General features: G+C 46.5%; 2 protein-coding genes across 3 annotated transcripts; one reads left to right on the forward strand and one right to left on the reverse strand.

Annotated features, from left to right (window-relative positions):
* Positions 1-12,056: 12,056 nt before the first annotated feature.
* LOC309847574 (uncharacterized protein C5orf52) lies at positions 12,057-17,857 on the reverse strand. Of its 2 annotated transcripts, none has more exons than XM_082698158.1 (3): positions 17,499-17,857; positions 16,265-16,373; positions 12,057-13,445 (listed from the first exon to the last, which is right to left on the reverse strand). In XM_082698158.1, the coding sequence occupies exons 1-3, from the start codon at positions 17,717-17,719 to the stop codon at positions 13,248-13,250; spliced, it is 528 nt and encodes a 175-aa protein (XP_082554284.1). In that variant the 5' UTR covers positions 17,720-17,857; the 3' UTR covers positions 12,057-13,247. The 2 variants fall into 2 exon arrangements, with proteins under 2 accessions (XP_082554284.1, XP_082554283.1); XM_082698157.1 differs by having other exon boundaries at positions 17,397-17,839.
* Positions 17,858-17,942: 85 nt separating this feature from the next.
* DUSP18 (dual specificity phosphatase 18) lies at positions 17,943-26,732 on the forward strand. Its single transcript, XM_082698165.1, has 2 exons — positions 17,943-18,300; positions 20,960-26,732. Exon 2 carries the CDS (start codon positions 21,029-21,031, stop codon positions 21,593-21,595), a length of 567 nt encoding a protein of 188 aa, XP_082554291.1. The 5' UTR covers positions 17,943-18,300; positions 20,960-21,028; the 3' UTR covers positions 21,596-26,732.
* The last annotated feature ends 1,222 nt before the right edge of the window (positions 26,733-27,954 follow it).

Genomic DNA, 27,954 nt, shown 5'->3' on the forward strand with positions numbered 1-27,954 from the left:
CTTCCTTTTCTAGACTTCTGTGCTGGCTCCCCTCTACCTTTTGCCCACTGATCTTTCCTGAGCTTTACTTGTGACAAGACTGCCTATGCAGGGACCAGACTCCTACACAAAGTGATAGCCTGAGCCAAGCAGGCTGGAAGGTGCAGGTGGTGCAGACATTTCCCAAACAGAACTCCTTGCTATCTTTTCTGATGACTCTGGGACTCCTTACTGGGACACTTAGCCCTGAATAGGGGTCTGACCTGCAGATTTTTGTGAGCTCGGGAATGCAGAGACCTACCTATCTTGGTATATCATGTAAATAGAAAGATGGTCTCGGTTTGAGTCAAGGAAAAATGGTTGCCTCTGAGAACTGGGCAACTGGGGGATGGAGTTGGAGTGTTTGCTTTTCACTTCTACTCTTTGAACCTTTTGAACGTTTTAACTGGGTTTCACCTATTCAAAAAATAATGTTTCAGTTTGTCCCAAGAAAGCTTATTGGAAATTTAGTTTTCCATCTGCATTTTCCTGGGATTCTGAGTCAGGTCTGGGGTGGAATCTGGGGGCAGGCGTTTTAATGAGCTCCCCAGGGGTTTCTGATGTGGGTGGATCATTGACCACACTTTGATGGACGGCCATGTCAAGAGAAAATCTTGGGCTCTGGGCATCAGATCCACTACAGAAATCCCAGCCCAGCCACTCCCTACCTATAGGACCTTCAGCCACCTCATTGAGCTTCCTCTTACTCATCTGTAAAATGAAGATAATAATCCCTACCTCACCAGTTGAGAGTAATAAAATCATGTATGTAAAGCACATTTGGCATAGTAAATGCTCAGTAAGTATTCTCTAGCTATTTAACTAGAGGGGTGCTCTGTGAAATGTTTCATGAAATGAATTAAACAGAGGCCAGAGCAGAGAGATGAGACCACGGTTAATAGGCTTGGAAAACAGCCACAACAGTGGAAAAGCTCAGCGCTGGCTATGCATGTGCCAGACGTGTTTGCAACCCCAAGGAAGGAAGCCAACTATTAAAAGTTTAATGATATGTTTTGACTGCTGCAACAAATGGATAATAGGCTCTAAGACAGCTGCCAGAGTGAGTGAAGAAGGTATCACAGAAAGGGCAAGGTTTGCACTGAGTCAGAGGGCAGGGAATGGAGGGACATTCAAGGCAAAGAAATCAACACGTACAAAGCCTCAAACAGGAGAGAACATCTTGTCGGAAAAACAAAGAGCTCAGCATATCTGAAAGACCAGAGCAGGAGATGAAACAGGGAGCTAGGTGGACACCACACAATCAGGAATACCTTATAACCTACAGAAAATGGGTCTCCTGGGCTCTGGGATCTCCTGGGAGATTTTTGAAAAAAAATTTTTTTTAAAGATTTTATTTATTGTTTGACAGAAACAGCCAGAGAGGGAACATAAACAGGGGAAGTGGGAGAGGGAGAAGCAGGCTCCCCGATGAGCAGGGAGCCCAATGCGGGGCTTGATCCCAGGACCCTGGGATCATGACCCGAGCCGAAGGCAAACGCTCAACAGCTGAGCCACCCAGGTGCCCCAGATTTTTGAAATTTAAAGTGCCAGATTCCACCTGCTGGAGTAATGGATATCTCCCAGTCTGGGGCAGAAAATATGCAAGATGAGCCTGCCTGAGACATCTTATCACCCCCAGAAAGTAAAGAGGCCATTAAGGACTTAGAAGCCAACTTGAAAGGGGCTCCCACAGGCCTAGGACAGGCCAATTTGAGCATCCAAAAGAATTATTACAACAGGCTTAACATCAAATATTTGAAGATCCATAAGTTAGACCCACAAATTCCTAAAGTTACATAAAAAGAAACAAAACTTCATTGGTTGCCTTTGATGACCAACACCAGTTCATTATTCTGAAAACTGATGTTAAGTCTGTATCCTTCCTTTCTTATACAAACCCTCTATAACTAAGGAGTTTATGAGGGAGAAATCTTTATTATAAAGAATTGGCTAATGAATGAGAAGGAATAACAAAATTAGAAAGAAATGTCATCTTTTGGCAACCCCAGATGAAATAATGGGTCCAGACAATGATCATCAAAGCTTCTAAGTGATGGGGTCAATGGGGAACTTCATAAAGGACTTAACAGACTGATGTCAGCTGAATCTACAGATGAATCGTCCACCGCCAAAAATGCAATGACAGGACATTATGTGTCTCTGGATGTAACCCAATAGGATACACAAATGAAGCTTTTGTACTTTTCCCCTCCTCTTACCTCCAAAAAAAACCCCTAAACCTGAATTGTATCCAGCTTGTAGCCTGATCGGTATAAAAGAAATGGAAGAGACAGAGAAACATGCTGAGTGACCCAAGAAGTGAATCAATCAAATTCATAAAATAGGAAAGCGCATATCCAAATGACCATGTATTCAATAAATACATGGCCTATGGGGAACATAGGAACATGTTATCCATTTTAAAAAGACTTGAGACATGTCAACAGATGCAGTATGTAAACCTTCTTTGGACCCTAATTCAAACCTGTTGCAAAAAATGTATTTCAGGGACAATTTTAGGAAATATTAAGAAATTGTTAATTTTGTTATGTGTTAGAATGGTTTGTGTTTTCTTAAGGATTTATCTATAGAGATACATTCTGATTTCCCTCTGGGTGAAACTATATGATACTTGGATTTGCTTTCAAATAATACAGCTTTTTAAAAAATGAGGTGGGGGGATGCCTGGGTGGCTCAGTTGGTTAAGCTGCTGCCTTCAGCTCAGGTCATGATCCCGGCGTCCTGGGATCGAGTCCCACATTGGGCTCCTTGCCTGGCAGGGAGCCTGCTTCTCCCTCTGCCTCTGCCTGCTGCTCTGTCTGCCTGTGCTCGCTCTAGCTCCTCTCTCTCTGACAAATAAAAAATATCTTAAAAAAAAAAAATGAGGTGGATGGGGAGCAGATGATAAACGAATGGCCAGGGGTTGACAGTGTCCCAGCCAGGTAATGGGTATACATGCATATATTATATTGTTTCCTTGGCTTTTGCTTTTGTGTACGTTTGAAAAATTACTACGAAATGCCTTTGTTTTACAAATGTTGGGCCTTTTTCAAACCTCACCTCCTACCTTTCCAACCTGTAAGTTCCCCCATGTTTCTATAAGAAGGAATCAAGGTTCACAGAGCTAAAGGCCTGCCTGGAGTCACACCAAGGACAAATGGGGAGCCAGCTTCAAACAGAAGTTTCTCTAGCCCCAAATCCTGTTCACCTGTGTCATAAGAGAACAGAGACACCAGACATACCCGCCCCCAGACACCTGCCTCCCATCCCCGAAAGAAACCTTGCTAGGCTGCCCCTGAGGACCTTAGGAGTGGGAAAAGCTAAAGAGGGACAATCAGAGAAGGCCCTTGTGGGAGGGAAGACTCCAGGGTAGCTGATCCAACCTCATGCCACAGAGCTGGTCACAGCCACCACTTACACCTGCGGTCAAGCCCAAGGTCACATTGCTAACTGGATCCCTGTCTGGCTGGCTAAGTTGGTAAATCATGCAACTCTTGATCTCAGGGTTGTGAGTTCAAGTCCCAGGTTGGGTGTGGAGCCTATTTATTTATTTATTTATTTATTTATTTATTTATTTGACAGACAGAGATCACAATAGGCAGAGAGAGAGAAAGGAGGAAGCAGGCTCCCCGCTAAGCAGAGAGCCTGATGTGGGGCTTGATCCCAGGACCCTGGGATCATGACCTGAGCCGAAGGCAGAAGCTTTAACCCACTGAGCCATCCAGGTGCCCCTGTGGAGCCTATTTAAATTAATCAATCAATCACAATAAACCCAGGCCTTTCTGTTCCCATTGGTCTTCCTTTGAAATTCAGACAGATTCTCTTACAAGGTTGTGGGCACTGATAGAAATATTCATAGTAGTTCATGTCTTTTTTATTTATTTTTTTACCGAGGAAAGGATATGTATGAGCTAAGAGCACAAGTGTGGAAGGAAGGCCTCTGTTCAAATCCCAGGTTGGCTGCTTTCTGGTTGTATGTCCCTTAGTAAATACCTTGTAAAATGAGTTGATATAAGTTTCTTCTGCTTTTATACAAATAGGACTGGTTTCCCTCTGGTCCTTTCACTAAATGAGAATATCCAGCTAGAAGCCCCGTGAGGCAGAATCATAAATAGCAGAGTCAGGAGGCCTCTATTCTATGGTACCAACATCCACACTGCAAGTTCTAGCTGACCTGACATACTGAATTCAATTTCTTTAGAGAAAAGCCATCCTGTTTTCTGCCTGGGAGAAATGTTACCTGCACTTTGGAAACTTGAATGTAGAAAAGAGTAGGACAGTGGTTAGGGGCAGGTATCCACCACCCCACAGGCCCATCTCCCCAGGTTGTGTGTGAGTTTATTTTATGCTAAGTAGATACAAAAGAATATCATAAAAATATGTTTAAGGCCTACAAATAACATTAGAGGTGACACCATAGAGGTGACTCTTAGTAACTAGCTTAAGGAATACAATCTCCTATTTTCATTCTCTTTCCTCCTTCCTCCCTTCTTCTATAACCTGTTGACTTTGAGTCCAAAGCCTCCCTCAGTTCTTTCAAGCCAGCTGACTCCCATCTCCTCCTTAGTTGGCGAAGAGAATGTTCTTGGCTGCTACCTTCACCCGTTTCATTCATCCAGAGCTCTCCAGTTCTTCCGTATTCCAAGCACTTGTTGAAATCTCTCATTCACCAATGATCCACCTTTCTTTGAAATGGAAACACCCCCCAACATGGCCTTCCCAAGCCCCCATGGCTGTTTTCTCTGTCTCCTACAGAATTTGTCACCTTCTAAATGATTTATTTGGTTTATTTGTCTCCTCTTATTAGGATGTAAGCTCCAGGATGGCAGGAATTTTTTCTTTCATTGCTCTACCATCAGGGCCTAGAAGCAGACTCAGCATATAATAGGAATTCAAGGAATACTTGTGGAGTGAGGTCTTCTTCCTAGTTCTCTTTGCTATTGAGTGTTTAGTACTTTTTGAATTTTCTATACTTCTATTTCAGTGGGGTCTCAAGAAAGAGGAGAGGTCAACATGGGTGCTAGTCGCACATCCTGAACTAGAAGTCTCAAAGTCAGTTGTCTTAATGTGGGGGGGGGGGGGAAGGGGGGATCGTGGACCCCCATAAGATGATGATGGAACCTAGAAAATATACAAATCAGCATTTACATCTAACATTTTACGTACAGTTTATGAAGATCACGAACGTCATCTTAAGGACCTGTGATCTTAGAACATTTCCGGAAAGATGCAGAGAAAACCGTTAACTTGGTGGTTCCAGAGAGGAGCAAGAGGGCAGTTCCCATTTCGTTATATTGACTGTATATTTCATTTTTCTATAAAGAGCAAGTTTAAAGTTGTAGAAACTAGTTAAATATTTTAAAGAAACCCGTGTTCTCACCCTGGGGTGATCACAAACTCACTTGTCTTCAGGGGCTAGGGAGTAAGTGCTCTTTGCTTTCGGTCAAAAATCATGGTAGGAGCTGTTGCTAATCAGAGCTTGAATACTGCACCTAAAGTGTTTAACCTCGAGAGTGGAAAACATAGACCAAATTCAACACCCACACTGTCAGCCCCAAGAGGACTATTGGTTAGCAACCTCTGATTTGCCCTCTGCCTAGAGTGATAGAAATCATAGGCTGTGTTTGAAAATCTTTCTGGGGGTGCCTGGGTGGTTCAGTCATTGGGCATCTGCCTTAGGCTCAGGTCATGTTCTCAGGGTCTTGGGATCGAGCCCCGAGTCGGGCTCTCTGCTTAGTGGGGAGCCTGCTTCCTCCTCTCTCTCTGCCTGCCTCTCTGCCTACTTGTGATCTCTGTCTCTGTCAAATAAATAAATAAAACCTTTGAAAAAAAATCTTTCTGGATAGTCAATGACTCTTCAGTGACAGAGCACATGAATCTCTGAGGCAGTAGAAGGAAAAAGAAAACAGAAAACATCTGGGAAATGACCCGGGAGTTCCAAAGAATATGGTCAGTGGTACATAATGCAAATTTCACAAAGAAAGGGGCAGCCAAGCTTCCCTTTGTCCAGGCCCTGCCAGTGGGAGCTCCCAGTCCCATTAGAGAATGAAGGGAATATGGTGAGGGACAGTAACACCAGGTATGACAGACGGGCGGGGCGCATCTCATCCAGGAAGGGAAAGCTCACACCAGGGCTGGCTTCATGAGGGTGGAGCAGAAACCAGGCCCTTAAAGGGTCTGAGCTGAATTTCAAGTGGAGAGGAGGGAGGGCTGTATCCCTCGCAGGGTAAACAGTAGGAGCAGAGGTTCCAACTGGAAAATCAAGAGGCCTCTTTGGAGAAGAGAGAGAATTCATGAAGTTTGGCTCTTGGGAAGAAGGACAGGAAATAAGTTTGGAAAGCTTGGTTCCACAGGCTCAGATGCTCCTGGCCCTCTAATTTGCTTTTTTAAACAAAGCCAAGGGACCATCTTTCCCTGTGACCATTTTATCCTGCAGAGCCTGTGTACTCGCCCAGTAGAACTACCAGAGGGAGGCCTGGTTGGGGCCCCAGTGACTGACCACTGCTCTGTGACCACGTTCCCACAAGGCACTCACCGACTAATGGGTTATGTGTATATCGCAGTCCAACCTCTTCCTCCTGAAGGATTAACTGAAATCCGAGGGAAGAGAGAAATCCACCAAAGCCCAGAGACAGGATGTATGCCACCCAAGGTCTCAGAGCAAAAGGAAGGGGGCTCACTGTCCTGCATCTGGCTGCCTCTCGAGGTTTACATGTGAACTTCAAGTACATCACAACAATTACAATTACACCCCAACCCCCTTCACATTTACCCAGCAAGGGGCCAGGCCTCGTGCCGGGTTGCTGATGTGAGCGTTTGCTCACTGAGTGTGAGCTCAGTGAGCTCACTACGAAGGTAGGTACCACAATTATTCCCATTTTCAGATGAGAAAGTAAAGCTCCAAGGTCAGGGGGAGGGTAAAATAACTTTCTCCTGAGAGACAGAGCTAAGATTTTGACTCAGAGTCATCCAGCTACAGAGCACACATCCATCAGATGAACGAGACCTTTCTCCAGAGTGAAGAATGAAGACATGGGCAGCCTTCCAGGCTTGTGGGCAGCATTTTCCAGTGGCCGAAGGGTTGAACAGGGCAGATACAGCCCATATAATTCTCTCTGTAGAGCCCAAGGGAGGCACCAGCCACCAACAATCAGGGTTTTCATCTGATTCATTTTTTCCCCCCTAGAGACATTCAAATGTAAGCTCCATGAAGGCGGGTAATTTGAGTCAGTTTTGTTCTAGCACTTTCGAGAGGGCCAAACAAGGAGCTCAAAAAACACATGCTGAACGAAGCAGAAGGTGAATGCTGGTGAGCCACAGGAATAACTGAGAAAGACCGTCACACAGAGCTTCTCCCCGGGGCTCACTCTAGCGGTGGAACCTTGGAAGTGCTCCCAAGAGGAGTACACTGGCTGAAATGATCTCATCAGGAATCATTCTGCGAAGTGATAAATACATGAGTAAAGCAAAACTCACCCTAAATTATCATTTTGTATAAGGCTGGCTTTGCTCAGAGCAGACGTCTCTCCCATCCATTCAAATGCTGGTGTTTAGGGAGCACTATTGCGTGCCAAGCCCTTTGCCACATCTCAGGATCTGAGAACTGGAAGTAAGTCCCCATATCAGCCACCAGGTTGCAGGTGGGAAAACTAAAGCCCAAAGGAAGTTTACTTGGGGGTGTAGGGAGTCCCAGGCCAGCTCCTGGCTCTGCCCCCTCAGCTCTCAGAGCCCGGCAGAGTTCCAAAGTCAGCAGCTGGACCAGGCTCTGTACTGTAACACCCGGAGTAACACTTCTGGATTCCACAAGGAGCCGGACTGGGCTACGTCCCCACCACTTTGTGTTGTGGGTCCCCAGGAATGAAATGACTTGGCCACCCTCCCGGACCCCAGCGCACAAGCCTGAGCCTTGCCGCAGATCATAGCTGAACGCACAAGTGTCTGCTGACCCCTTGTGGTTACTGTGGGATCTGTCCTGGCCTCGGGTTGCTCCTCTGGGACATTCCAGCCTCAGAGAGCTTTCCCACTGTTTTTACCCTGTGGGCTCCTCCCTACAATCCCAGGAGGCAAGGAGAGACAGGATTCCAACTCCCATTTTACAAATGAGTGTGGCATCGTCCTGCGATCCAGTCCCAAATCCATCATGAGTTCCTTACCTGCCCAGGTGACCTGCACAACAAGGCAGGCAGCTTTCAGGTTTTTTCAGCCCCACAAACTCTCCGAGTGGAGAAGTGACTTGCCCAAGGTCAGAGTGAATCCAGGCACAGGCAGTCCAAGTGAGTAGGTCACCCCATGTCCCCACACTGATCAGGAAAACTGAGGATCACAGCAACAAGAAAACTAGTTCCTCTTCCTTTGTATTCGGACTGTGTGCTGAAGGGCCACATGGAGAGTTGAGTGGATGGACAGAGGGATGGATGGATGGATGGATGGGTAGATTAATGGGATGGATATGTAAGAACTCTGTGTTTCCTCCTCACTGCAGCTGGAGAAGCTAGCTGCCTCCCCCCTCCCTGATAAGCTATGGCTGGAGTACTAGCTGCCTAGCCCCTTGGCAGCCTGCTCCACACTCACCTGCTGGGGTTTTGTTTTGTTTTTTTAAAGATTTTATTCATGTATTTGATGGAGGGAGGGAGGCAGAAAGCACAAACAGGCAGAGCGGTAGGCAGAGGGAGAGCAAGAAGCAGACTCCCTGCTGAGCAAGGAGCCTGATGTGGGGCTTGATTCCAGGACCTTGGGTTCATGACCGAAGCTAAAGGCAGATGCTCAACGGACTGAGCCACCCAGGCCCCCTTCCACACTCACCTGCTGGGGTTTCGAAACCACTGCCCCTGACCTGCCATGAGGGGAATGATTCCTCATCCAGGACTCCTGCCGTGTCACCGACCTCTGTGGAGAAGAGTCAGAGACCAGGGCCATGAACAGGTCCACAACACAGGACTCCCTCACAGAGCTGTTTCTGCCTCCAAATATGGCTGGAATTGAGTTTGGTGCTCACAGTGGGGCTGTGGATCACCAAAGTGACCGGATGATATGGAAAGAGAATCCCCTATGCGTCTCGCAGCCTGGATCAAACCTACTGACTCTGAGCAAATTCCTTAGTCTCTCTGTGCCTTGGTTGTCTCACCTGTAGGATGGGCACACTACCTGACAAGTGTCGTGAGGACTGAATGAGGTAAGATATGAAGTGCCTTGCATCTAACAGGTGCTCAGTAAATAGAACCTCCCTCCTTTTGTTCCAGGGCATGGAGAAATTCTGGAGAGGGAAGGAAAACACGGTCCACTGGGTCCCTGGCAAGTCTTCTAAACTGGGAAGTTTTTCCAGTACTCTAAAGTAGTGACAGGGTAGGTGTATAGGGGATAGTGGTGATAGGGCAGGAGGGGAGGAAATGTATTTTCAGCAAGAATTGAAGGTGTGCTCAAACAGACTTGATCTATTTAAAAGAGAGTAGCATTCATCTAATGGGTAAAGAAGATACAGTATATACACACAATGGAAACAACTCAACCATCAAAATAAACAAAACCTTGCCATTCGCAAAGACATAGATGGAACTAGAGGGTATAATGACAAGCAAAGCAAGTCAATCAGAGAACGACAATTATCAGATGATCTCACTCATATGTGGAATTTAAGAAGCAAAACAGAGGATCGTGGGGGAAGAGAGGAAAAAATAATGTCAGACGATGTTAGAGAGGGAGACAATCCAAAGAGACTCTTAATCATAGGAAACAAACTGAGGGTTGCCGGAGAGCAGGTGGGTGGGAGGATGGGGTAATTGGGTGATAGACATTAAGGAGGGCTCTTGATATAATGAGCACTGGGGGGCGCCTGGGCGGCTCAGTGGGTTAAAGCCCTGCCTTCAGCTCAGTTTATGATCCCAGGGCCCCAGGATCGAGCCCCACATCGGGGTCTCTACTTGGCAGGGAGCCTGCTTCCTCCTCTCTCTCTGCCTGCCTCCCCACTTATTTGTGATCTCTGCCTCTCAAATAAATAAATAAAATATTTAATAATAATAATAATAATAATAATAAACACTGGGTGTCATATAAGACTGATGAATCACTGACCTCTACCACTGAAACAAATAATATACTATATGTTAATTAATTGAATTAAAAAAAAATTTTTTTTAAAGAGTATCATTCATCTGTCCCTGCCCTTGGAATGTTCTTCAGACACAAAGGATATTCCATGAGCTTGCCCAAGGGTGAAACTGAGAACATCTTTTCACAGCTAAGGGGCAGTAGGAGAGATTCCTGTGCCTTACTCCATCCCACTCATCTAGATCTCCCTAACCCAGCCTAACTCTCCCTAAATAGCCTATCTCCATCCCAGGATCACTGACAAGGTCTTCTAAGCCACTTGGTAGAAGGGAGACTTGGAGTTTTGTCCAGCTGACATTACAGCAGAGGCCTTTGCAACACTACCCTTGAAATCACGCTCCAGAAGGCTCTAGGTTCCAGGCCCTCCACTCCCAACGAGAGTAATAAAGATGGGGAACTTAACACATGGTGGTTAGAAGACGGTCTCCAGAACGAGACAAGCATATGGTAGCCTTTGCCATTTACTAGCTGCCCAACCTTAGGTGGGATTCTTACTCTCTGGGTCTCAATTTCTTACCTATTAGACGGGGCTAATAAAATTATCTACTTCGTTGTTGGGAGGGTTCAAAGAATCATGTTTGAAAAGAGCTGAGCCTTGTGCCTGGCACAGGAGTGCTGAATAAATGTTAATACGGTGATAGTCTTGACTACTGGAATGGGCTTCCAGGTGAGACTTCATCTGAACCGAGAGTTTTGCACATGTGCACATGTGTCACAGCAGCTACCGAACTAAAGACTCTCTAAACCTCTCCTTAGCTTCAAGATTCTATTTCTCGAATAATATCTTCCGATCCCTCACCCCTCCATTCTTCCCTTGCTGATTTTTCTTCCCTTTAGTCTTCTTATTCCTCCCCAACAAATTAGGCGGCCTATCCAGAATTCCACTGCTGCTTGTCCCCTGCTTAAATGCAACATCCCACAGTTTTTAATGCAAAAATGGGAAGACAGAGTCTGCACACTCAGAGGTGAGTTGGTGACTTATAAAAGTGACTTCCCATTAGGTTAACATCTCACTCCCAGGGGATCCCCAGTCCTTTGGGCCACAATATGAGGACGCCAAGACCTGCCGCCAAGGCCAGCCATCCGGGAAGATATATGCGGCTGGAGGTTAGACTGGAGTCAGGCTCAGGGAAGCTGCATTAAGTGAGCTCCTGAAGGCAGGCAGATCTCCCAGGGACAGTTTAGAGAAAGAGGAGCTGGGACTGCTCGGTCTGAAGACTCTAAGATCCCCACAGCCTTTCCCCTTTCCTGGCACACTGGCTGATGGCCAAGGAAAAATATCTATTGAAAGGAAACAAACACACCAAGATAGGAATGACACCAAAGTGCCAGCAGTGGTTGATCTACCAGAAGAGGTTTTTGACAGATGTGGCCACATTGCTTGTATGATAAACTGTAAATCTTTAAAATCAATTATTCTAATCAGCTGTGATCAGCCAAGAAAACAGACAAGAGCTTAGAAAAAGACTATTTTCACCCCCCACTGAAAAGTAGCACACTCCAGTTCTCAAACGGAGACCATAGAGGAGGGAAAGAAAAACATCATGAATCAGATCAGGCTCTTGCTGTCCCTTTTAGGGGAAAGCCTGCTGCTGGGCAGCAAGCCTGGAGAGGGGCAAGATGCGGAGCAGGTAGAGTGAGGACTTCCTGGGGAAGCCTTCCAAAAGCCACCCAGAGGACAGAGATTCTTACCTAGTAGGTGCTGTGATGCAAAATGACCGCTCCATGGCAGTCAGGAAACTTGCTTCTAGTTCTCTGCCACTGACTTGTGGCAGGACCCTAGGCCAATCAAGTCACCTCTCCGGGCTTCAGTTCCCTCATCTGTAAAACGAGGGGACTTGATTCACTTAAAAAACATATATACTAGGCTCTTGCTCTGTGCCCTGTGCTAACGCTATAATACAAAGGGGAAGAGTCATTTATTCAGAAAACACTCAGTGTCAACTCCATTTACTAGGCATTGTGGTTACAGATGAGTAAGTCGGCATCCTCGCCATTAAGACATTCACATTGTCAGGGAGACAGTGAGCAAACAAGAAATGGCGAACCACAAACCCGGTGCAGACAGAGGAGTGGGCACAGCAAGGAGTGGCCTTTTCTACTGAGGCCTCGTGGGGGAAGTGTCCAGGGAGAGGCCTGGACTGGATCTTGGAGGATCCTTGGTCCCTGCTCTCAAAGACTGTACCATCTAATTAGGGGCCTAGACAAATGCCCAGATGTTCTTGTTCTACCACACAAGGCAGAATGAAGCCACCCTGGGAAATCCAAGTTCAGAGGGGAGAGGAAACCCATGTGACAAAGGCAGGGGAGGCTGGGGGAAGGGCAGGCAGGAAGCAGAAGGAGATCCAAAAAGTTGTGCAGAAAATAGCATTGAGATAAACTTTGAAGAATGAAGAGTTTCCTGAGAGCCCTGGGGGGCTGGAGGGGTATGTTGGATGAGGGGCCTGTGCATGTAAAGGGACAACGTGGGGACTGTCAGGGTGTAGTCGGGACAGCAGGGAGGCCAGGAAGTGGGGACTGGCAAGGCTGGAAGCCATTGAGAGCCATCAGGATCAGAGCCATCCGCAACGAAGGGCCCTGGCCCAAGCACTCCACATCCTCACACTGGCTCCAGGAGGCAGGTTCCCTCACTACCACCCCATTCTTTTAGATAAGGAACCAGAGGCTCAGAGATGTTACAAAGTCACACAGCTGATGGGTGGCAGATAGAGCACTGAACCTAGGTCTGTTCGATGCCTCACCTTGACCCCTCGCCACTAGCCAGTCGCACTACTGAATCCTTCCCATCTAAGGTACCACACCCTGTCCCAGGACAGTTGGCCTGACATTTCAGTTCAGACACATGGGTACCAAAGCTCGATCTTGGCCTTAACATTGGAAGCCCAGGCTCGATTGGGCCTCCTCCCAATCAGGCAGCTACAGGACCATCAGCATTGCCTTCACCAGAACGTATGGAGTGGTGGGGCAGGGCAAGCAGTATTACACTTGCTGAGAGCATTTGCGCTCCACGGTCTGCTGGTCTCATTTTATTGTAGTTCTACGGTGGTGTAGGTGGGTGATTTCTGCCGTCACCGCCCACAGCCTCTCATCGTCTTGAACATGGGGGGAAGATCATTCCGCCTTGACTAGGGTGGCTGGCTTTTCTTGTTACGCTGGAGTTTGAAGTGGACCTTGTACAGGCGGATGCTATCCAGGTACTGCTGGATGATCATGGATTCCCGTCTCCAGCGCCCCAGCTTCCTGAGCTGGTCTGTCATGAACTTTTTCTTCAGGTGGTCATACAAATGGCTCATCTTTCTCTTGGTCTTGTCTGAGGCTCTTATCTTAAAAAAAAAACAAAAACAAAAACAAAAAAAAAACAGAGCTGATGTGAGGATGAAGAGGCTACTTCACAGAAAGCGAGACACCTGTGCTGCCGAGGTGGTGGAAAATGGGCTGGGTGGACTCAATATTCCCTAAATAGATTGACTCCTAGTGAGCCTCCGTTTCCCTATTTTGTAAAATGTGGACATGGAACTGCATAATCCTTATGGTACCTCTGACAGTCTGCAGCCCAGGGGCCTGAGTTGGACCTCAACATCTCTATTGGAAAACTGGTCAGAAAGAGCTGTGGGGGTGGGGAAGGATCCTTAGAGCCTATGATTCACTTAGTGCTTCCCACACATTGTCTGTGACATTCCCTACATCACATGGACCTCATTTATTTTGTCTAGCATATCATTTCTGTCCTGTCTCCAAGACTGTAAGCGCTAGGAAGGCACATCCTTCATCTTGCTCACTCATTTGCTTATTCCAAACAGCTAGCTGTGAAATGGACACTAAAAAAATCAGCTGCGGGTCTTCAGAGCAACTACAACGTAGTCAGGAAGGTCGGGCACGTGCCCAAACACTTCTAAGTGAGGCAGAGAGTGACACATCCCTACAGGAAGTACAGAACTCCAAGAAGGGAGATATGGAGAAAAGCCTCGTGGAGGGTTGACTTATAAATTGGGATTGGGTTTCGAAGGATGCGCATGTGAAAACAGAACCAGGTGAGAGGTGATCCTGGGAGCTGACATTTTCGCAAACTCTCCTGGGGATTCTAAGCCCAGACATCGTCTCAGAACCCAGCACCATGTAAACAAAGGAGAGCTCCATGAAGGTCAGTCAGGGTTGCCATGATAATCTGAGAAAGGGAACAAAGCCTGAGCCAAGAACCTAAGTGGATCTTGGGAACAAGGAGTGAAGAGGAGGGGTGGGTTGTGTTCTCAGAGTGTGCTCGGATGATTCCCAAGACACAGGGTTTTAGGGGTTCTTGTCAAGGTCCTGAGAAACCAGTAGCTAGCTACAGCTGCCTCTTCTTCTCATGTGAGCACTTTCGGGAGCAAGACAGAAACACCGCCATGCTGCCACTCAGGCGTCCCAAGCCACTGAGCTCCTACAGGCTGGGCCCTCAGCAAATCACCAGGTCTACAAACAAGGAGAAGACAGTCTTTACCCTTCAGGGAAGATGTCAGTCAGACCCAGGTTTGCAAATCTACAGTGATGCATTGTGTGACCTTAGTGAAGTTACTCCGTCTCTCAGAGCCTCAATTTCCTGAACTATTAATAATACATAATACATTGGGTGCCTGGATGGCTCAGTGGGTTAAGCCTCTGCCTTTGGCTCGGGTCGTGATCTCAGGGTGCCTGCTTCCTCCCCCCTCTCTCTCTCTGCCTGCCTCTCTGCCTACTTATGATCTCTGTCAAATAAATAAATAAAATATTTAAAAAATAAAATAATACATAATACATAGTACATATGGATGTTAAATACCTAAAACACATAAGGGCTCAATACAGTGTTAAAAAGAGAACTCTGGGGGCGGCTGGGTGGCTCAGCGGGTTAAGCCTCTGCCTTCAGCTTGGGTCATGATCTTAGGGTCCTGGGATCGAGCCCCTCGTCGGGCTCTCTGCTTAGCGGGGAGCCTGCTTTCCCCTCTCTCTCTGCCTGCCTCTCTGCCTACTTGTAATCTGTCAAATAAATAAATAAATCTTAAAAAAAAAAAAAAAAAAAAAGGAGAACTTCTGGATGCCTGGAGTGGGGCACAGCCCTCTGGCTCATATAAAGCACCTCAGGAGAGTCTCCAGTTATAGCATCTCACAGATCCTCAGCCCACTTGCCAGGGATAGAACATCCCCTCCCCTGCTGGTGATAGAAACTGGCCAATCCCTCCTGGGCCAATCAAAAGAGCCCACACCACCTGGCCACACTGACTGGGGCAAGGATGGGCCAGTGAGACACCCTGGGCCAACTGGAGTTTCTCCAGGATCTGTCCAGTGTGAGCCAAGAGTGGAAGCACTCCATTTCCTTTCTAGGCTACAGGCCAGGGTTTCCTGTGGCCACACTCACTGGGGACAGCCAGCCTGATGATGATGCCAACATGCACAAAGACACAGAAAAAAGTTGCAAAGGGGAAGTGGAAGACACCTCCGATGGTACTGGAGTCCCTGGCTCCTCTCATCCCAAATATTGGTGACCTTGCCCTGCCCTACCCATCCTGATGATGTAAACACATTGTTCTCTATTCTGCTTGCACTAGTTCATGTTCAGTTTGAGTCACCTACAACTGAGAGGATCCTAATAGATCCTGTTTTACAAATGAGAAAAGGGAGTCCTGGAGGAAATATCATCCCCTGAGGTCACACAAAGCTCTCTCATCCATTGCCAAGTCCATTCTCTTTCCACAACATCATGCCACTGAAGTTTAGCAGAGGAAGGAACACCCAGACCCCTGTTCTTTTGGTCTCTTTGGCGTTGAAGAGGCTTTAGCACCATCTCTTGAGCCTTTTCTACTCTTTTTAATGTCAGAATCTCACAGTCCCATCTAGATTTGGCCCTGAACATGGAGAGAGGTCAACAGAGTCAAGAAGGGGGCAGCAACTCAAATCTGGGCTTCCTGCTCCACTTAAAGAAATGAGTACATTCTCACAGTCCATCGTGTTCCCCAGCCTCTTCCTAGTGCCCAACACAGTGCCTATCCCAAGCAGCCTCTAAAGATGCATTTAATGACTCTAAAAGCTGTGATTCCCCCCCCACCCCAGCCCAGGCTACTGGGGAGAGTAAAGTGAACATGGGTCAAGCCACAAACACCTTCTAATGCAAAATCTTTGATGACCTTACCTCCATCTCATAGATTCGTTGTGCACTGAGGTTGTCACGAATAATCACCCGAGATAAGTTACTCTTGGGTAAAAACTTTTTCACCGCTGCTTCACTAGAATTCATTAGGCTGGAAGTGGGAGGGAAAAGTGGCACAGGGTGAGATGGCTGGGGCCCAGGCTAGGACAGGGACTGATTTGATGGGGTCTGTGGGGAGTGACTGAGGCTTTCCCAGGATTCATAGGAGAAGCACAGAAGCACAGTTGTCATAATTGTCAGAGGAGCAGGGAGTAGACCTAGGCTGCTTCTTGCAGAAAATGTGTACTAAACGGGTATTTTCTGGATGCTGAGAGGAAAAGTCATCCTGAAAGGCCCACAGCAGTCCACAAAAAAGAACTGTCCTCAGAAGCAGCCAGCTTAAGAAGAAAAAATATGATGAAACGGGAGGTGGGGGTCTCAAAGAAGAGCAAAAGCTGTATGGTAGGGTACAGAGGGACAAATTTGATTGGGGTTAAGTGGGGAGCATGTGCTTGGCACTTGGCAGGGGGAGGGATCAGAGGAAGCAGAGCAAAGGGGGGCTGGAAGTTAGGCTGGTTAATAGGGGAATCCTAAAGGAAGAAGGAATTCTAAGGGAAGAAGGTTTTGGAAGAAGTTTAGAAAAGTGAGGCCAAGTTTGTGGTGGAAAGAGGTTTGAGGAGTCTTCCTAAGATGGGATGGGAGGGGTTGGGGGAGGTATGGACTGGAGCCAGGTGCCCTAGGTGAAACCAGAGGTAAAAATTTGGCCAAAATGAAGAATTGGTCAAGAATGGATAATGCCAGGGGTGCCTGGGTGGCTCAGTGGGTTGAGGCCTCTGCCTTTGGCTCGGGTCATGATCTCAGGGTCCTGGTGACATCCCCGCACTGGGCTCTCTGCTCAGCGGGGAGCCTGCTTCCTCCTCTCTCTCTCTCTGCCTGCCTCTCTGCCTACTTGTGATCTCTGTCAAATAAATAAATGAAATCTTAAAAAAAAAAAAAAAAATACTATCTTTCTGGAGTGCCTGAGTGGCTCGGTCAGTTAAAGAGGCTGCTGAGGGCGTTTGGGTTCCCAGGCTCCAGAGGGTGCGAGGAGCTGCACTGGGAAGGAGCCTGGCTCGCTTGGGGTTTAAGAGAGTACCCGGCTGTGAAGTGCTCGGGGCTCCGGGGGAACCAAGGCCGAGGTCCCAAGGGCCGCTGGAGGAACGGGGATCTGGTAAAGCCCTGGGCACCAGGGCCGAACCTGAAGAGCACCGGCTGCTGCGCGGTCCGCGGCCGCAGGAAGCAGATCTGCGGCTGGGTCGCTACGTGGATTTCGGGTTGGCTGATGAATCTAACGTGCCGGGAGGTCAAGGTCGTGGTGGTGCCGGAACTGGTGGTCGCCTGGGAGGCCAATGAAACTGAAGGCGAGCCCAGGTTCCATGTGACCGAGGGCCTGGACTGCTTGGCAGCCGAGTCTACCATGCTAGAGAACGACTCGGCCAAGCGAGCCAGAGCCTGAGCCAAGCTCGGAGGGCGAGCGCGCGGACGCGGAGTGAATCCCTGGGCCCACCCGGCGCGCAGCGCAAAACGCGTTGCCCGAGAGACGCGTGACGGAAGGTAGGACCTTGGGGCGGGACGTATACGCGGAGTCTAGGAGGCTGAGGACGCAGCAGGATTGTCCCTCGGCAGCCGCCGTGGTTGCAGCCCGGCGCGTTGCCGTGGAGACTGGCTGGCCGAGGTGGAGCCGGCTGCCGCGCGCTGAGCTGATTCTACCTCTCCGCCAGGACTCATGTGGCCCCCGCGTGATCGCGGGGCGGGTAACGGGGTAAGACCCGGCGGGGCAGCTCCAGGGAACCGAGACGAGACCGGGGTTTCCAGAAGACCCGGCACAGCGGATTCCTCCCCGCGAGGAGGGACCATTGCTATGGAAACCAGAGCGCGGGGCAGCGGGGGATTGTGGCTCCCAGATGGTGACCGATCTTCTGTCTCCCCGAGACCCTCACCCGAGGCTTCGGGCGCGATTGATTTCTGAACGAACCTGCCCTCCCGCCCACGGGAGAGAGGTAAGACTGTGGGGGTGGTCTTGACATCCAGCAGGCGAGGGAGCCCATTCCTGCGTCAACTCCCCAGGAAACCCGGCAGGCTCACCCGTGGGAGTGGCTCTTTGCTCTTGTCAAGCCGTGGACTTCGTTCCACGCTTATAACCTGGGATTAATGAACGCCCCGCGGTCTTTGCCGACTTTTCCCACACGTAGTGAGACTAGAAAGACCAGCTTTCGGACCTTGCTTTGTGACCCTAGACATTTCCTCGTCTCCTCTCTACCTCACTTTCCCGTGTGTAAAGTGAAGATATTAACCATAGACACCTATTATGTCGGCTTGAAGATCGAACCAGATGAAGGAAGCCAAAGGCTTTGTAAGCTATAAAATGGTGAAACTAACCGCCACCACCCTCCCCCACACACTAAATGTTCTTCAGATCTTCGTTTCATTTCTTGAGGCAATCCTTGCAACTCCCTGGCCCGGAGCCTGAAATAAATCCCTTTATTTTTCACTCCCATAAAGCCCTACATTTCAATGTCCCTAACACCAGCAAGAATAATTAGATGTTTATAAGGGCTTATTCTGTGTCAGGTCCTGTGTCACACACTTTACCTCGGGTTACTTCTTTCCATCCTCAGACGATCCTTATGGGACAGGCATTGTTAATCCTATTTTCCAGCTCTGTTGTGCCTATAATTGCCATTTAATGTCTGTCTCTCCCACTAGACTTTGAGCTCTGTGAAAGAAGGGGCTGTGACTGTCTTGTACATTTCAGTATCCCCAGCACCTAATACAGAGCCTGATAAATATCACTTGACTAGCATGAGAAAGTCTCTTCTCGCATCACTACCCTCACCTTCAAGAGAAGTGTCTCTGCACACTTGTTGTCACTGTGCTGAATAGCAGTTCCTCTATTCCTATTACCCACTGGGCACTATTTTGGGGGACCCTTGGTCCACTCTTCTCTGGGTTTTTTGGGTGACAAGGATCCATTATTTTGAGTGATGGGACATCCCTTAGTATTTAGGCTTTCAGCTGAGCTGGGGAGCTTTTCTCTGTCCCACATGACTTTAGGCAAACAGCCCCATCTGGCCCTCCTGGGGGGTGAGCCTGATGCATTTGACTCCGGGGCATTGGCTGGTAGGATTTCCTATGTAGCCTTTGGCCTTCTTCTCCAGCAGCTAAGGAACCACCCTCCCCTCCACCAAGCTCTTACCCCAAATTCTAGACAAACAAGGCCAGGAAACTCATTCTCCCCAGAAGATCTCTGAGATGGCAGAGTCGTGGCTGTTGAAGTCATTCCTCATTCAACACATATTTATCAAGCACCAAACTTAGCATTGGTGTTACAGTAAGAGTAAAGACAGTTACAGCAAATCCTAGTAGAATCCCAAATTCCCAGTGAATCCTGAATCAAGACAAAACTACGTCTTTAGGAAGTGGTAGGAAGCAGAGCACATAGGACTTAGAAAGCCACGAGCAGGGACTTATTAAACCTCGGGGAGGGGTATGGATCCAAAAGGTTTCCCTCAGAAAGTGACCCTTAGCTAAGATCCCAAGTCCTCTGCTGAATGAAACAGATCAGAGTCTGGTAGACTTGTCGGGAAAGAGGGTTCTGGGCCAAGAGAGCAGCAAAGGCCCTGGGCCAGGGAGGACCAGGTATCCATATGGCACTGCAAATTGCTCGGCATAGCCAAGGCCCTTTAGGATGGAGGAAAAGAGGCTAGTGATGGGCAGGAGCCAGACCACAAATGGCCTTGACAGTAAAGCTAAGGGGCTCCATCTCATCCTGACCGTGGACAGCCACTGAAATATATTAAGCAGAGGAACAGAATTCTGCTCCTTGTTTGTCTCTGCCTGATGAAGACTGCCATTTGGCCTTGAGAATTGTGCTCTAAGTCTGAATACTCCTATTTCAGTGGAGTAGGGGAAACTGTGCTATTTTTGCAGCTTTGCTTAAGACGGGGAGAGTGAAGGGCCTGGGATTTCTTAGGAGAAAGCAGGGTTGTCCCCCTCCCTGGGTGCATTGCCACAGCCCTGCATCACACAGCATCATGCTGGTACAGCTTGTCTACCTGAGGCCCCTTTGCTGCTCTGGGAGCTGCTATAGTGTCCCTCATGCTGGCCTCAGGAAGCTGTCAGTTGCCTTCCTCCCTAGGCACTCTCCTTAGAGGCAAGGTGCAGGAGCTTGGTTTATGATATAGGACTCTATAATTTGAGGTCACTTTCACAGGGAAAGTGAGGGTTTCCTCACTTTCCTCAGAGGGTTCTTGGAGCTGGGAAGCTGAGACCCTCCTCTCTCTTATACTACCAGTGACTCCTCATCACTGCTTCAGAGTCTTATGATTTGAGCATAACGTCAGAACAGAAACAAGACTGTGCAAGGGGCTCCCACTTAAAGGGAGAGGAGGGCTGTGTGAACCTAGACAGAGAGGCCAGGGCCTTTGTGTTTGATTGACACAAGTCAGCCTGCCCAGCTGGAGATGGGGAGCCCCTCAAGGGCAGCCTTGACTTCCAGACTTGGAGATCAGATTTCAGGGTAGCTCTGCTGTGATGGTCAGGGGACCGCCTTGGGGATCCTGTTATAGACCCAACCATCCATATCCCAGAAATCCCCTGGTGTTGGCTCTCCGGCCCAGCTGGGCTCCTGCTCTCCAACCATTCTCTTCCTCCTTGCAGTTTTCCATGGCACAACCCAACAGAAAGATGTAGCCTTTGTGCCTCTCTGGCCGCTGACCCCCTGGCCCGATGACAGCACCCCCGTGTCCCTTTCCGGTTCAGTTCCGGCAGCCCTCGGTCAGCGGCCTCTCCCAGATCACCAGCAGCCTGTACATCAGCAATGGGGCAGCTGCCAACAACAAGCTCCTGCTCGCTAGCAACCAGATCACCACGGTCATCAACGTCTCGGTCGAAGTGGTAAATACCTTATACGAGGACATCCAGTACATACAGGTGCCTGTGGCCGACACCCCCACCTCGCGTCTTTGTGACTTCTTTGATCCCATTGCTGACCACATCCACAGCGTGGAGGTGAAGCAGGGCCGCACACTGCTGCATTGTGCCGCTGGAGTGAGCCGCTCTGCCGCACTTTGCCTTGCCTACCTCATGAAGTACCACGCCATGTCCCTGCGGGACGCCCACGCATGGACCAGGTCATGCCGGCCCATCATCCGGCCCAACCATGGCTTCTGGGAGCAGCTCGTCCACTACGAGTTCCAGCTGTTCGGCAAGAACACCGTGCACATGGTCAGCTCCCCGATGGGAGTGATCCCTGACATCTACGAGAAGGAGGTCTGTTTGATGATTCCTCTGTGAGCCATCCTGCCAGCCCCCCACACTCAGGTCAGGGGTGCAGATCTGCTGTGGACCCTCCACCCAGACCTGAATGTAAACATTTCACTTCTGCTGATACAGAAAAAAAACAGATGAGGCCTTTCATAAGGGCCAGGAAAAAAAGGAAAGGTGCTGTAGCTTTTAATCTTATTATCCCTATCTTCAAAGATTAACTCCACTAACCATACAGGGGTGCAGAGAAGTTTCCTACCCTTGTGAGTGACAGGTCATGGCTGCTGGCCAGAGGGGAAGAGTGAGGCAAGTGCCCAGGCCAGATAGACTAGCGCCTAAAGCATTGGCAAGCCTGGAATCCTGCTGCCCTCACCCATACCGACTAACCCAGGAATAAGTCAGCCACAGTTCCATTAAATTCTTTTAAACCCAAAGCCAGAGCCTTAAGCATCGTGGCATCACAGTAAGTGAGCCAACCCACTAGGTAAGTGGCCTTTGGGTGGTGCTCTGGGAGTCTTGGGGGCCCAGGCCAACCCTGCTTCCACCTTCGACCCACAGGGCTCCAACTCTGGTTTTCTGGATGGGATTTACACATGACATAGTTTGCAAAGAAAGCATTCCACAGTATAAGAATTTTTTAAAAAATATTTTCGATTTTGAGTGCTGTGGTACATGGCAAGGTCTCAAAGTACCCTTGGCAGTCCCCTGCCAGCCCTTGACGGAAGGTGGCATTAGCTTCCTTCTGGGGGGCACATGTGGAGAGCAGGCCTGATGCCAGGTTTCAGGCATTCCTCTCCCAGGTATTGATTTGCAAGGCTAGAGCTGCAGACCAGAACCTGCCCTTGTCACCTCCTTCCCATGGGATTCAGACTTCTTGGTGCCTCAGCTTTCTCATCTGTCCAAGCAATGACAGCCCTTTCTGGAAATCACAGCATTGCCATGGAGGTTCAAAGATCCCTAACACGGGGCCTGGCACAGGGTAGGTGCTTAGGGTAGCAACTTTTGACACGAATGATGCTTTGGCCCTGCTGGCCTGGGTCAGTGTGGTCATCCTCACGATGGCATTTCCCCACATCTGTGCACAGCCCTTCACTTGTTTACAAAGTGCTCTTCCAAAAAGTCATCCTGTGGGGGAAAAATGTGGTTTAAAGGCTTTTCAGACCCTACCTTAGAAGAGGCCTGGACTTTTTAGCCTTTTCAGAGTTTATATTGTGTTTAATCCACGAATGACTGGGGGTCCTAGAGCGAGGAGCACACTTCCAGCTTCCCCCAAAAGGCCTTGTTTAGATTGCTGACCATTAATGCCAGTGCTGGCTAACCTCTGGGGTCCATGGGAACAAATGAATGGGCCCCACCTATAAGCCCAGAAATCCAGGGATTTTTCAACACCCCCCCCCCCCCAGGGGCTTGAGGCCTGACTCAAGACCAACTAATCTAATCCAGAGGTTTTCAGACCAACAATATATGAGACAGACAAAAGCACAACAGCTCTGGGAGTCCAGAGCCCAGTGGAAGCCAAATGCCTTCTCCCTCCAAACCTATCCCATCCCCACTTCCATAAAGGGCATGCCCAGGGGTGTAATTTTAGGGTGCAAGGGAGAAGGAAAATCCCTGCTTTAGACTTCTTGTTTTACAGGTGAATAAACAGACCCACAAACAACAGGGCTGGTGCAAAGCAGCCTTTCTGGAAGAAACCCAGATGGAAAATTTCTTTCATAGTCTTTTCAAAGAGAAATTGGTTGGGACATATTTTAACTTCATTTTTAAAAATTTTGAATTAACATAACATAAAATTAACTTTTTTGTATGTACAGTTCTGTTTTAACACATTTGTGTAACTACCTCTGCAATCAGGACACAGGGCAGTTCCATCACCCACAAAATTATGCCACCCGTTTGTATTCAAACGTCTGCCCTGCCCCAGGCCTCTGGCACATACCAACCTGATCTCTGTTCCTATAAATTTGCCTTTTCCAGAACGTCACATACATAGCATCATAGAAGATGTAACTTCTGGATGTAACTGGCTGCTTTCATTATGTCTTTGAGAATCATACGTTTTACTTTTTATAGCTAAGCAGTGTTCCATTGTATGGATAACCACAGTTCATTTTAATATTCACCCATTGAAGGATATTTGGGTGGTTCCCAGTTTGGGAAAATTTTAAATAAAACTGCTACAAACATTTGTACGTAGGTTTTTATGTGAACATAAGTTTTCATTTATCTAGGGTATATGCCTAAAAAGTGAGATTGATCTGTTGGTTATATGGTAAGGTTCTGTTTAACTTTATGAAAAACTGCCAGACTTCCAGAGTGCCTGTATGTTTTGCATCCTACTATGAAAGATCCACTTTCTCACTGGTATTTGGTACTGCCAGTATTTTTTATTTTAGCCATTCTGATAAGTGTGTGGTATCAGTTCATTGTGGTTTTAAATTGCATTTTCCTAATGGTTAATGATGCTGAGCATCTTTTTGTGTGGTTCATTGCCTTCTACATACCCTCTTTGGTGAAGTGTCTGTTCAACTCTTTTGTCCATTTTAAAATTAGGCTGTTTTCTTACTCTTGAGTGTTAAGAGCACTTTATACATTCTGGATACAGGTCCTTTGTCAGATACAGATTTGTAAATATTTTTTCCCAGTCTAGCTTGTCTTTTCATTTCTCTTAGAAGTATTTTTTACAGAGCAAAGTTTTTAATTTTGATGAAGAGCAACTTGCCAGTTTTTCTTCTTATGGACTGTTCTTCATATCTGTAAAGTTTCGCAGGTGAGGTAAACACACCAGATGAGGTAGGTGCAAGGCAAGCTTTATTAAAGGCACTCTCCAGGGAAGTTTCAGGGCTCTGGAGAAGGGGAGCCAGGAAAGTCATACCGGGAGGAGGTGGGCACTCTCCTGCGAGGTTCTGCAACTCGGGGAGGTGAGGAAGTGGAAGTCAAACTGGGTGGGTGTCAGGCGGGGGTCTTTTATCAGGCCAAGGCAGAGCATGGGCTCACATCCATATATGGTAAGGTATTTGGTGACCAGAGGGTATGGGGTAAGGGCTCTTGAAACTCCTATTTCCTGCATAGGTATTGGGTTACCTATTGAGAGTGACCCTTTTGGCAGGAGGGTCAAGGGTTAAGGAAAGGCGGGGAGGGGGCTAGAAGATGGAGGCCCCTGCGGTTATTTCTGTTGTTCCTCCTGCATTCCCGGAAACGCCGACCCAACAATATCTGTGGACTCGACTTCATATCTAAGAACTCTTTGCCTAACCCCAGAGCACAAAGATTCTCTCCAATGTTAAGATTTGAGGGTCAAAATTTTTCACTTATTTTTGTGATCCTTTGGTATAAGGTGTGAATATTAGTTTGAGACTCATATTTTTTCATATAGATGTCTAATGGTTTCAACTACATTTGTTGAGTCCTTTATTGAGCTGCCTTGCTTCTTTCTGTAGGACTGTTTTGGACTCTTTATTCTGTGTGATATATATGTCTTTCTCTTCACCAATCCCACACTATCTTGATTACCTTAGCATTATAGTAAATTTTAAAGTCAGATAGTGAGTCCTCCAATTTTCTTTTTAAAAGGATTGTTTGGGTTATTCTACTTTCTTTGTCTTTCACATAAATTTTAGAACCAACTTGTCTGTAACAGCAACAACAAATATAAACTCCTACTGGGATTTCAATTCAAAGTGTATTAAATCTTTTGGCCAGTTTGGGGGAGAACTGCCACCTTTACTCTGTTGAATCTTCCAATCCATGAATATAGTATATCTCCCCATTGAGTTAGGTCTTTGATGTCTTTCATCAGTGTTTTGTGGTTTTCAGCATATAAATCTTAATGTATTATACTGTATTTATTCCTAAGTATTTCAGTTGAGGGAGAGCACTGTGAAAAATAATTTTGATGTTGGTTTCCAATCGTTGGTTGTTGGTACTATATAGAAATGTAATTGATTTTTGTGTATTGACTTTGTATCCTGTGACCCTGCTAAGAGCATTTTTGTAGAATCCTTGGCAATCTACATAAAGACAATCTTGTCGTGTGCAAATAGAAATAGTTTTATTTCTTCCTTTCCAATCAGAATGTCTTTGATTTATTATTTTATTACACTGGCTATGACTTCCAGTATGATGATGAATATGAATGATGAAAATGGACATTCTTGCTTTATTCCTGATCTTAGATCTTCCATCTTTTACCATTAATTGTGATGTTAACTATAGGCTTTTTGTAGTTAAGGAAGCCCTTTATTAAGGCAGTTAGGGAAGAGTAAGAAAGTATTTTCTCCCCTTCTATTTACTGTAAGAGATGTGTGAATTGGTGTTATTTTTCCTTTAAATGTTTGGTAGAATTCACCAGTGAAGCCGTTGGGACCTGGACACTTCTTTTTCATAAGGATTTAACAATGAATTCAATTCTTCTAATAGTTAAAATGACTAAGTTATCTGTTTCATCTTGGATGAGTTTTGGTACTTTGTGAATTTTCAGGAATAGTGTCATTTCATCCAGGTTGTCAAATATATGCACATAGAGTTATTTATAGTATTCCTTATTATCTTAATTATCTGCAGGGTCCACAGAAATATCTTTTCATTCTTAATGATGATAATTTGTCTTCTCTCTTTATTTCTTTGTTAGTCTGTCTACAGGTTTACTAGTTTTTAAAATCTTTTTAAACAATTACCTACCATGTTTTTTATTTTCTCTATTGTTCTTCCCTTCCCTACTTCATTGATTTCTGTTCTTTATTTTTTTTCAGTTCTGCTTGTTTCAAATGTATCTTGTTCTCTTTTCTAATTTCATAAGGTAGAAACTTAGATTATTGATTTTAGACCTGCCTCCCACAAATTTTTATATACTGCATTTTCATTTTTGTTCATTTCAGAATGTTTTCTAATTTCTCTTGAAATGTTCTCCTTTACCCATATATTACTTAGAAGTGTATAGTTTAATTTCTAAGTATTGTAAATTTTACCACCAGTTCTCTGTTACTGGTTTCTATTTAATTACATCATGATCAGAGGACATAAGTTGTATGATTTTATTTCTTTAAATTTGTTAATGTTAACTTTACTATGTAGGATGTGGTCTATCTTGGTGAACGTTTCATGTGCACTTGAGGAAAAAAACATCATTTTGGATAGGGTGGTCAATAAAAATCAGTTTATTGATTGATGATGACTGATGGTGGTTTCAATTCTTTTATACCTTGTTTTTCTGTTTACTTGGTCTATTGATTACCGAGAGAAGAGTGTAGGAAATACTTAAATATGGATTTGCCTATACCTCCTTTCACTTCTCTTAATCTTTTGTCTCATGTATTTTGAAGTTTTTTTGTTAGGTACATACTTATTGAGGACTGTTATGTCTTTACTGTAAATTGACCTTTTTTCAACATGCAGTGTCCCTTTACCCTTCTTAATTTTTTGAAGTCTACTTTGCCTGATATGACTATAGCCACTCTAGCTTTCTTTTAAGTAGTATTTGCATGATACATCTTTTTACATCCGTTTTCTTTGAATCCACTGTATTGTTAGATTGAAAATGGGTTTCTTGGAGCACTTGGGTGGCTCAGTCAGTTAAGCATCTGCCTTTGGTCTGGGTCATGATCCCTGGGATCAAGCCCCACATCAGGCTCCTTGCTCATCGGAGAGCCTGTTTTTCCCTCTCCCTCTGCCACTCCCCCTGCTTGTGTGCTCTCTCATCTGTCTCTCTTTCTCTCTCTCAAATAAACTAATTAATTAATTAAAAAATAAAAATTTTTTAAAAGAGGGGTGCCTGGGTGGCCCCATTTGTTGAACACCTGCCTTCAGCTCAGGTCATGATCCGGGGACCTGGGATTGAGCCCCACATGGGGCTCCCTGCTCAGTAGGGAACCTACTTCTCCCTCTGCTCCTCTCCCCTGCTTGTGATTGCTCCCTCTCTCATACTCTCTCTTTCAAATAAATAAATATTTTTTTAAAAAATGGTTTTCTTGTAGATACCATATATGGCAGGGGCTTTTTAAACATGTCTAATCTGTCTTTTAATTGGTGCATTTAGACCAAAATTATCAATATTTGGATTTAGGTCTGCCATTTTGTTTTCTGCTTGTCCTCTGTTTTACTTTTCCCTGCCCTTTTTTTTGGACTATTCAATATTTTTAAAGTATTCCATTTTAATTTTATAAAGTTTTTTTTAGAAGTGACACTAGATAATATACATACTTAACATTTTAGAATCTATTTAGAATTAATATCTTAACCACTTTCCTCTAATGTTCAATGGATAATGTATTAGTTTTATCTACCTGCTATAACAAATTACTATAAACTTAGCCACTTAAAGCAATACCTATTCATATTTCAAAATTTCTGTCAGTCAGAAGTCTGGTTCGGCTTGACTGAATCTTTTGCTT

The sequence above is a fragment of the Mustela nivalis genome (assembly GCF_964662115.1).
Source record: "Mustela nivalis genome assembly, chromosome: 14".
Taxonomy (NCBI): Eukaryota; Metazoa; Chordata; class Mammalia; order Carnivora; family Mustelidae; genus Mustela; species Mustela nivalis.

What these genes read in the sequence shown, in the direction of transcription:
- DUSP18 (XM_082698165.1), top strand. Translation starts at nt 21,029, where the DNA reads ATGACAGCACCCCCGTGTCCCTTTCCGGTTCAGTTCCGGCAGCCCTCG.
- LOC309847574 (XM_082698157.1), bottom strand. Translation starts at nt 17,719, where the DNA reads ATGGTAGACTCGGCTGCCAAGCAGTCCAGGCCCTCGGTCACATGGAAC. An exon ending in CCCGAGCACTTCACAGCCGG is followed by an intron (nt 16,374 to 17,396) that starts GTACTCTCTTAA and finishes TCCCACTTCCAG; the next exon opens with CCTAATGAATTCTAGTGAAG. An exon ending in AACGAATCTATGAGATGGAG is followed by an intron (nt 13,446 to 16,264) that starts GTAAGGTCATCA and finishes TTTTTTTTTAAG; the next exon opens with ATAAGAGCCTCAGACAAGAC.